This window comes from Malania oleifera, chromosome 10 (assembly GCF_029873635.1).
Source record: "Malania oleifera isolate guangnan ecotype guangnan chromosome 10, ASM2987363v1, whole genome shotgun sequence".
Classification (NCBI taxonomy): Eukaryota; Viridiplantae; Streptophyta; class Magnoliopsida; order Santalales; family Ximeniaceae; genus Malania; species Malania oleifera.
The window spans coordinates 47,882,839-47,894,278 of NC_080426.1; the positions used below are offsets into that span (position 1 = coordinate 47,882,839).

Here is an 11,440-nt window from a genome sequence, read left to right on the forward strand (position 1 = left end):
TTCGGCGTACGAACCTCTGAATCCTATAATTACATATATACAAATTTCCCAGAAAATCATCATACTCACATTTTTTGAATTTGCCTATTTATGATTTCCTAAACTATAATTTACCTGGGTTCCTCGAAAAATATCTACTGGGGTCCTCAACCCATGTCTGTAGGGTAGGGGTGAGCAAATGGTCGGTTCGGTGAAATTCGGTTAATTAACCAAATTAACCAAAAGTTTTGGTTAATCATTTCCATTAATCGAATCGACCGAATAAGGGGTATTAACTGAACCTCGTCCGACCGAATTACTTGTTCTGGTAATTCGGTTAATCGAATTTAACCGAAATTATTTAAAACTAATTATTAAAAACAGAATTTTGGAAAAACTTAATTATTATATTAATTTATATTTTAAATTCCCAAAAACCCTAATTTGTTGTTTGTGTTTTGCCTGCAGGCCACAATGTTGAAGCGAGGTAATGGAAGGTCGGCTGGAAACAAGTTTAAAATGTCGCTAGGTCTGCCAGTCGTAGCGACTGTAAACTGTGTGGACAACACTGGCGCAAAAAATCTCTACATTATTTCGGTGAAGGGGATCAATGGCCGATTGAATCGGTTGCCTTCAGCGTGTGTTGGGGACATGGTGATGACTACTGTGAAGAAAGGGAAGCCTGATCTCCGCAAAAAGGTCATGCCCGCAGTTATTGTTCACCAGCGCAAGCCATGGCGCTGGAAGGATGGCGTCTACATGTACTTTGAAGATAATGCAGGTGTTATCATGAATCCTAAAGGTGAAATGAAAGGTTCTGCCATAACTGGTCCAATTGGTAAGGAGTGTGCTGATTTATAGCCAGGCTTCAGCTTCTATCTGAGTGTGTTGGTCTTGATTTTATTTTCTTTGATCATGGCTGCGATTAGACTTTTGGAATCATTTGAAATATTTAAAAATTGTTGTTAAAAAAAAATCGGTTAATCGGTTAACCGAATTTATATTTCCTGTTCACCGAACCGAAAACCAATTCACTGAATTTTGGTGGAGCTTAACCGAACCGACCGAACCCATTTTTTTACCCGAACCGAACCGACCAATTTCGGTCGGTTAATTCGGCTTTCCCCGAATTATGCTCACCCCTACTGTAGGGTCCCAAAACACCCTAGTCCTGAAATCATTACACCTTAATTTTTACTTCACAAAACACTAGTATATTCTCATATAACACAAAATCTAGCCTTAGTTAAACTTGGTAATACTGTAAATACCAAATAATCTACTTACCTTGAAATTGGGATGGTGCCCAAACTTCTCAAATCAATATTCTACTTCAGTTAGGTTGTAAAGAATCTCCCCAGGATCACCGTGGTAGCTTCTGATCATCAAACTGAGGAGAAACAGAGTCGGAAACCTAGAAAGAAGGTAGATGATTTGTTTTCTATAGAGAGAAAAAGTAATGGGACGAATTTTTCTTGCTGAAAATGAATTTTCGGTTATATATAGGTGGCTGACCACGTGACTTTGTCGACGAGCCACGACACCTCGTTGATGAGTCCAAGAAGGAGGTTCACCAACGTTCGTTGACGAACACATAACTCTCGTCGATGAATTTCAGGCCTTGAAATAAGCCCTCTCGGTAAGTTCTCGTTGATGAGACACGTGTCTCCGTTGACGTGCCCAAGAAGATTGTTCGTCGACGAATGCTCTGCGCTCATCAACGAGACCCTGCTGAGTCCCCCTTTGAAATTTCCTTTTCTCTCGTTTCTTTTATTATTTAATTGTAATAATTCTTCGGGTCTCTACATTCTCCCCTCCTTATAAAATTTAGTCCTCGAAATTTACTATCTGTATTGAACACCATCCTTTAAGGAAAAAAAGCTACTTATTTTATTAATTACCTTCACTTATGGCAGAGGAATACCGTGGTTACATAAGTAGTTCTGGGAGATTACAAATATACTCATAAAAGAAAAATTCTCCTAAAACCAGAACACTATTTTATCCTATAATCTAAAATACAACTATACATTCATCAATCTGTACTGAATAAAATAAAACTTGTCGTTATCTGAACAATACTGACTATTACTGTATTCCATTAAAAAATTGTGGGCACCTCTGTCGTATCTCCTCCTCTAGCTCCCACAAAACTTCCTCTACTGCGTGATTTCTCCACAAAACTTTTACTAATGGAATTATCTTAGTGCGCAATACTTGTTCTTTCTTAGCTAGGATCTGCACTGGTGTCTTTTCATATGTTAGTGAATCTTTAAGTTCTATTTCTGTATAACTGATCACATGGGAAGGGTCTAGAACGTATTTCCTTAACATGGAAACATGAAATACGTCGTGTATTCTAGACAATGCAGGTGGTAAAGTTAGCTTGTAGGCTACTGGACCCACTCTCTCTAATATCTCGAATGGGTCAATAAACTTAGGGTTCAGCTTACCCTTCCTCCCAAATCTCATAGCTCCCTTCAATGGTGCTACTTTCAAAAATACTTGATCTTTAACATCAAACTCCAATTCCCGGTAGCGCGTATCAGCGTAACTTTTCTACCGACTCTGAGTCGTACCGATTCTATCTTTAATTAGTCGGACTTTATTGTACGCCTGCTACACCAACTCTGTTCCCAAGACTCACCTCTTACCCATTTCATCCCAATACAAAGGTGAACGACACCTCTTACCATATAACGCCTCGTAAAGTGCTATACCGATGTTGGCCTTATAACTATTATTATAGGAAAACTTAATCAGTGGCATATACTGGATCCAACTACCCCCAAATCCAGTACGCATGCTCACAACATATCTTCTAATATCTGGATCGTTCTCTCTACCTGGCCATTAGTTTGAGGATGATATGTCGTACTAAATGATAACTGAGACCCCAAAGCCTCCTGCAAGCTCCTTCAAAACCGTGATGTAAAACGTGGATCATGGTCTGAAACGATGGATACTAGCACTCCATGGGGTTGAACTATCTCTTGAATGTATATCTCTACTAGTCTGTACATAGGGTAGCTAACTTTAATAGGTAGAAAATGGGTTGTTTTTGTCAATCGGTCAACAATCACCTATATAGCATTTTGACCATGCAGTGCCGGCGGTAACCCAGTGACAAAATCTAAGGATATGTGATCCCAGTTCCACTCAAGGATGCAAAGTGGCTGTAGCTGTCCTACCGGCCTTTGGTACTCAGCCTTTATTTTCTGGCCCATCAAACACCGCTGCACAAATTTAGTTATCTTCCTCTTCATTCCGCTCCACCAGAAAGTCTCTCGAAGACCCTGATACATTTTAGTGCTACTATGATGAACTATGTATAAGGATCTGTGAGCCTTCTCCAATATAGTCCTCCTGATCTCAGCATCTGCAGGAACGCATAGTCTAGCACGGAATCTCAGGGCTCCATCCTCTGAAATATTGAACTCTTATTTTCCATCCCGCACTTTCTTTATCTATTCTGCCAACTCTGCATCATTCTTTTGTACAGCTTTAATTTTCTCCTGCAGGATAGGTTGTACCACCAAGTTGGCAATGAATGCCTAGTGATCACGCTCTATCAACTCCACACCTAATCTTTCCAAATCCATCTAGATAGGGCACTGAATCTCCACTGCTGACACCATTGCTCTTGCTATTTTCTTGCTCAGTGCATTAGCCACCACGTTTGCTTTCCCTAGATGGTAGCTGATAATACAATCATAATCCTTGATAAGCTCCAACCATCTTCTCTGCAGCATATTCAAATTTTTCTGAGTGAAGAAATACTTTAAGCTTTAATGATTAGTGAAGATCTTGCATTTCCCACCATAAAAATAATGCCTCCAAATTTTTAGAGCATACACCACTGCAGCTATGTAACGACCCGAAAAATAATGGTATTTAAATAATAAAGAGAGAGGGAAATGGAAATAGGAATCGAAGGAGGTAGTAGACTTTGCACCTTGGAGGTAATAATAATTTCAAGAAATTTTCAGGCCTCATCGACGAATACAGGGGTTTCGTCGACAAGGGTTCTTCAAGACCTTGTCGACGAGGTTCTGTCTCATTGACGAGAAAATACCGAGAGAAGAATTTGGGTTACTCTGAATTTCATCGATCAAGGGTAAGGTTTGTCGACGAAATTACTTAAGGACTCGTCGACGAGATGACGTGGCTCGTCGACGGAGCCCGCAACATAAATAGCCCTAAACTCATTTTAATCACAGAAAATCAGCGTCGCTCTCTTCTCTCTCTCTCTCTCTCCTATGGCCTCTCCCTCTTCTCTCTTCGATTTTGGTCCCGTCAGTCGCTGGATCGACAATCTGAGGCCACCACGACGCTCCTGGCGGAGTTCTCTTCAAGTCTGCCAGAGCGGATCGTTGGTGGAACGAAGTCGGAATTCATCCCAAGTCTAGGGTAAGGTCTTTTGTTTGGATTTGGGTTCCCAACAGTTGTAAGAAATGTAATAGATGTAGAAATAGTAATGTTTTGTTATGAGATTTATGCTTTTCAGGGTGTTGAGTGGAGAACCCTGCAGGTGTTGGAGCTGTTATAGTAGAGGATTTTTAGCAGGAAATAGGTAAGGGAAATATGTTATGCTAGGTTATTCGAGTATGATTTCAGTATAAAATTATATATATTCTACTAGAGTATTGTTCACAGCAGAGATTTATACAGTTTACCAAGTATGATTAATATGTTTTAAAATTACTGTGTGGCTTGAGAATATAGATATAATATAGAAACATGCTTTACAGTATTTTCTAGAGATGTGTTTTACAGAATATACAGACAGTGAATGTATTTTACAGCAATTACAAAAATACCATGATTATACAGTTTTACAGTATCATGACATACAGATTTACAGTTAATTACAGAAACATAGTTGATACAGATATAGTTTTCTACAGCGTCATAGTTTATACAGCTATTACAGAATCATGGTAAAACAAATAGTTGTATATAGAGATGTATTATATAGTATCAGACCTTGTTGGACCATACAGTTACAAAGCACAGTACCGTAGCTACATACAGTATATAGAGTGCAACCACCTATTCAGATAATACGTGGTATAAAGGTCGATCGCATAGAGCCCACGAGTGGACAGGCTCCCCATCTGATATGGGTTGAGGAGGGCTGATCAGATAATGGAGTATAATGATTTATTCCTGGTTGGTTAACCAGGGTAAATCCCGCCTACGAGCCGCACAACCCTGTCATGAGGGGTTAAATCATGACATACAGTTATCCACAGGGAAATTTACAATTATTACTATCTTTATACAGGTTTACAGAAATAGAAAATATATGTATCTATATATTAGCAGTATTTTGAGTAGAAACCTAAAGCACAGAAATGTTAAGCAACGGGTAAAAGATAAAGATTATATTACTAGTATTGTACTGTACAAATTCAGTAATACATGACTATATAGTAATAGATTTTCACAGTATTGTAACTCATTTGCCACACACTAGTAATAACATATTTCATCTTACTGAGCGATGGCTTATCCTAATTACCTTAACATTTTTCAGGTGATCTAGGTAGGCAAGCAAATCAGGTTCGTAGATAGAGCGGCCTCGGTATTGCCCTGACAGTAGTGTGAGTATTTTTGTATAGCCCTAGCCAGTTGAGGGTATTCTGAAAAACAGACATATATGTATATTTTTTTGGGAAACACTTTAGCACTTTGGTATTGTATATAACTACGTATGGTTATGTTTATTTGATTTTTGCTTCTTGCTGCTTAGGTTGATGATTGAGTTTAATCCAATATGGTTACAGAGCATTTTAAATGTTATAGTATAAAAAAAAAACCCAGTTAAATAGCAGGTCATTACAAGCTAACTCTAGATTGTGCACATGGTAGTTTTTTTCATACTCTTTAAGCTGTCTAGATGCATAGGCGATGACTCTCTCGTGTTGCATCAACATGCACCCGAGTCCCTTCTGGGATGCGTTACTGTATATCATAAAATCGTATTCCCTTGATGGGGTACACAATATTGGTGTAGTGACTAGCCGCCGCTTCAACTCTTGGAAGCTCTGCTCACACTCATAGGTCCAATCAAATTTCACGTTCTTTCTTGTTTGTCGAGTCAGTGGACCTGAAAATCTAGAGAAGCCATCCATAAAACATCGGTAATACCCTGCTAGACCTAGGAAGCTTTGGACCTCCTGAACATTCATTGGTCTCGCCCAACTTACTACTGCCTCTATTTGACTTGGATCAACCGATATACCGTCCCCGGAGATCACATGTTCAAGGAAAGTAACCTGCTTTAACCAGAATTCAAATTTATTGAATTTAGTATACAATTTCTTTTCCCTTAACACCTGCAGAACTAGTCTCAAATGACCCTCGTACTCCTCAGGACTTTTTGAGTAGACCAATATATCATCAATGAATACTAAAACAAACTGATCTAAGTACTGATGGAACACTCGATTAATTAAATCCATGAACACTGTTGGTACGTTTGTCAATCTGAACGGCATTACCAGGAACTCGTAGTGCCCATACCTGGTTCGAAATTCTATCTTTGATACGTCCTCTGCCTTGACTTTCACCTGGTGATAGCCTGACTGAAGGTTAATTTTGAAGTAGACCTGGGTCCTTTGGAGTTGGTCAAATAAATCATCAATTCTGGGAATATGATATTTATTCTTGACTGTTAGTTTATTTATTTCCCTATAATCTATGCACATCCTCATGGTCCCATCTTTCTTTTTCACAAACAGAATTGGGGCTCCCCAAGGTGATACACTGGGCCTAATAAACTTTTTATCCAGCAACTCGTGCAACTGATCTTTCAATTCCTTCAGTCCAGTTGGAGCCATTCTGTACGACGCTTTAGATATTGGTGCTGACTTTGATAACAGATCCACGGTGAATTCGATCTCTCGATCTAGTGGCAAACCAGGTATTCCTATGGAAAAATATCTAGAAATTCTCTAACCATTAGAATATCAACCTATATTAATTCTTCCTTCGGTAGATCTTTTGTGTACGCTACATATCCTTGGCATCCACCCTGAATTAGTCTCCTCGCCTGAATAGCTGACACTAGCTGTGGCGAGGTATGCACACGTGAACCCATAAATCTGTATTCTTGCTCACCTGGGGGGGGGGGGTCTGAAAATCACTTCTTTCTGATAACAATCTATGTTGGCATAATTGGCTACCAGCCAATCCATACCTAATATTACATCAAACCCCTGCATATCTAATATCATGAGATTAGCTAGTAGTACTTTCCCCTGAATGGCCATTGGAAAATTTCTAAGTACCTTCCTACACCTCACAATAAATCTAGTTGGCGTGGATACCAACAACTCAACATCTAACAACTGTGCTCCTACTCCAGCTACTTTAATATACCCCGACAATACAAAGGAATGGGTGGCACCTGTGTCAAACAAAACAACAACTTTATATGGTAAAACAGTAAGTATACCTGTGACAACGTCTCCAGCAGTCTCAGCATCTCCCGACGTCAATGCATAGACTCTCCCCAGTGCAATGTTCCTCTACTAGCCTCCATGGGGCGCCTGCTATCGTCCACCCCAATACGGTCTGGGAGTTGGTGCATAGATGGTGGTCCCCGACATGATCATGCCATATGACCAAATCTCTCGCACCGATAGCAGACGTTCTCTCCCAACCAACATTCACTTGGGTGCCTCCGGCCACATCTAGGACAGATAGGAATAATCTACCCACCTTGAACACCATTATGCCCAACATCTGTCTCTAGCCTCCTCTATATTGGTCTCCTCACCATGGGCCCCAACTGGAACCTGCCAAGAAACCCGATGGCGTGGGCCTCTTCCTTTGGCTCGGTACTCCTATATCTATCTATTCACTCTCCTCTGCTATTGTAGCTCTATCAACCAGCTCAGAGAAATCCTACATCTTCAGTATTGTCACCTGCTTGTATATATCTCGTCTCAAACCCCGCTCAAACATTCTGACTTTCTTAACTTCATTTGGTACAATATATGGAGCGAATCATGATAGCTCGATGAATTTCGCTGCATACTGCTGAACTGTTAACGATCCCTGGGTCAAACTCGGAAACTCCTGTACTTTAGCCTCTCTGACTGTGGCAGGATAATATCTGTCAAAGAATATGTCTCTAAATCGGGCCTAGGTCATCGACACTGGGATGGATCTCTGCTCCTTTAGCAATTTTGTGGTCGTCCACCATCTCTTGGCCTCTCTTGCCAACTTATACATGGCATAAAGTATCCTCTACTCGTCGGTGCAGTGAAGCACCATCTGTATCTTTTCTATCTCCTGCATCCAATTCTCTGCAACTACAGGATCAGCTGTTCTCAGAAATGCTTGAGGGTTCATCTTCGTGAATTTTTATATTATGCACCCCTGCAGAGTAGATGGACCTCCCTGCTCCCTAGAGCTATGTGCAATATCAACCATGACCTACTGAGCTATGCTGCGTAATACAGCATCTGAGTCCCCGCCTCCCATGCCAGATGGCTCCGCTTCATCATCGCCACTAGCGTGGGCACTACTACCTTCTGGGTCCATCTTGCAATAATACCAATTATTTTGAGAATTCGAACCTTACAATGCTACTTTAACTAAAATGCCTTATACCTCCTATCACTAATTTAGGGTCTAGCCTTACCATATGGAAATAGAAATCGACGATAGTTTACTATGGTTTTCTTGAAATTGTCACCCCAAGAAACTCACAAAAACCACCCCGAATTTCCTACTTCCAAAATGCAGAATAGAACCCCAAATTCTCATCCTAGTTTCCCAACATTAACACACTGATATTTTGTTCTATCCTTCTAAAAATTTCATTCCTATATTCTGGTATTGTTTTCCGCTATACTCTAGAGTCTACAGAACCTAACAACCTAGGCTCTGATACCAAACTGTAACGACCCGAAATTCATTACCATTTTTTTCTTATATAATTAAACTTAAAATTACTCTGATACCCTTGTATTATCTACTATAACATCTCAGACCCAAAGTGACCACTGAGGAATCCCTGATCATGTACACACCTACGCAACGGAACACATAAATTGTACATCCACATTTACAATACCAGAATTCAGTAATTCTTCCCAAACCATACATACATATATACACATCACCCTAGTATCATCTACTCAAAAATACAATCTCCTGTATACACTTACCCTACAAACAGGGTAGTGTAATCACTCTCTCTATCTGTGAGCCTGATCCGCTTGTCTAACTGGATCACCTGAAAAATATTAAATCATTGGGGGTGAGACAACGCTCAGTAAGAGGAAATATGCTATTACTAGTGTGTGGCAAAAGAGCTACATAAATACTATATTGATAAGTAACTGAAATAGTGAAAAGCTGATAAAATAGTATACAATACATTTCATATCTTTTATGGTTTAAAATATATCTATAATATCTAAGTCTCTACTTATTCATACTTCTAGTATGGTAATATGTTTGCTGATATTCTGTAAATCTATATACATATACATAATCGTGAAAATACCCTGGAAAACTGTATGTCATGATTTAACCCCTCATGACAGGGTTGTGCGGCCTGTAGGTGGGACTTAACTCTGGTTGGCCTACCAGGTAAGTCAACTGTAACTCTACTAATCCTCAACCCGGCCAATCTGCAACCTCTCCTAGACACGGTATTGGTATCTACCTCGTTAAACCAGCCACCACAACCCAGACTTCTGGGGAGCTTGCAATTCCTCCAGGCATGATTGACGGAAACCTTCCACACACTATCTAAGATGTGTGGTTGCACTTTGATCTGTAATAGCAATGGTACCGTGCTCTACTGACTGAACGTAAATTGATTCATCAGGGTCTGATACTGTATATACTATTATCTATATATATCTTACTGTTTCATCATGATTCCAAAATAACCATAACACCGAAAACTATTCTGAAAATATTGTATTAACTGTTCTGTAATATCTAAACTTTATAAATTGTAATAACTAATCTGTAATATTTGAACTGCATAAACTGTATATCATAGTGTTATGACTTTAACATTTTGGAAATCATAGTAATCTGTGCATGCTATGAAATATCTATCTGTAAAATATATGTCTGTAAAATATATCTATCTGTATAATATTTGTATGTAAAATATATCTGTCTGTATAATATATGTAATTCATAATTCTGTATAATCTGATAATGTCTCATGCCACACAACTGAATAAATAAATATTCCATATTCTGGAAACTATATTTTCTAATATACAAATAATTTGCATACTGGATAATAATCTGAAAAACATATAATTTACTGATAAAAATTTCTCAATTCCTAGCATAACATATTTCTTTTACCTATTTGACTGGGAGGCTTGCCTCCAATTCAACCCTCACGCCCTCGGTGTACCAACCTCTGAATCTTGTAATTGCATATATACAAATTCCCCAGAAAAGCATCATACTCACATTTTTTGAATTTACCTATTCATGATTTCCTAAACTATAATTTACTTGGGTTCCTGGAAAAATATCTGCTGAGGTCCTCAACCCATGCCTGTAGGATCCCAAAACACCCTAACCCTGAAATCATAACACTCTAATTTTTACTTCACAAAACACTAGTATATTCTCATATAACACAAAATCTAGCCTCAATTAAACCTAGTAATACTGGAAATACTAAATAATCTACTTACCCTAAAATTGGGATGGTGCCCAAACTTCTCAAATCATCATTCTGCTCCGGTTAGGTTGTAGAGAATCTCCTTAGGATCACTGTGGTAGATTCTGATCGTCGAACCGGGGAGAAACGGAGTCAAAAACCTAGAGAGAAGGTAGAGGATTCGTTTTCTAGAGAGAAAAAGAAATGGGACGAATTTTTCTCTCTAAAAATGAATTTTCGTCTATATATAGGTGGTTGACCACGTGGTGTAATGCCCTGACCCTATACGTGGGCCCGGAGTGCTACTAACCCATTCATTTACCTGACACTCTACAATTTAATATCATGTACGCAGCGAAAAATATAAATATAATTTTCACAAATATAATACCAGAGTTTACTATTCCTGTCTATAATCCAAACTAACTATTCACCACCTGTAATCACATATATACATGTCTCCAAAACATAACCTACACTTCCAATATTCACAACCATCCATTTCTCAGAAGACTTAACACATAGAACATAAAACATAAATTTATACATCTCAAAATCAACATAAAAATATACCATTTTCTCTTTCTATTTTTCAAAAATGCTATAAAACCTTGAGCTCTCTAAGCTCGATCTTGAGGAAATTCTGAAAAAGATAAATTCATATTTAGGTGAGACACATCTCAGTAAGGGAAGAAACAATATATTAAAACGACATGTGGCTAACATGAGGTTCATAAATATCATTTTAATAATATTTGCAAAACGTTATCAAAAACACTGAAATCATTCTCTGAGCCTAAT

The 11,440-nt window shown here is 38.7% G+C and overlaps 1 protein-coding gene across 1 annotated transcript; it reads left to right on the forward strand.

The window, feature by feature from the left end:
- The first annotated feature begins 453 nt into the window (after window positions 1-453).
- On the forward strand, window positions 454-840 carry LOC131166220 (large ribosomal subunit protein uL14x/uL14z/uL14y-like). Its single transcript, XM_058124569.1, has one exon. It carries the CDS (start codon window positions 454-456, stop codon window positions 838-840), a length of 387 nt encoding a protein of 128 aa, XP_057980552.1.
- The last annotated feature ends 10,600 nt before the right edge of the window (window positions 841-11,440 follow it).

What these genes read in the sequence shown, in the direction of transcription:
- LOC131166220 (XM_058124569.1), top strand. Translation starts at nt 454, where the DNA reads ATGTTGAAGCGAGGTAATGGAAGGTCGGCTGGAAACAAGTTTAAAATG.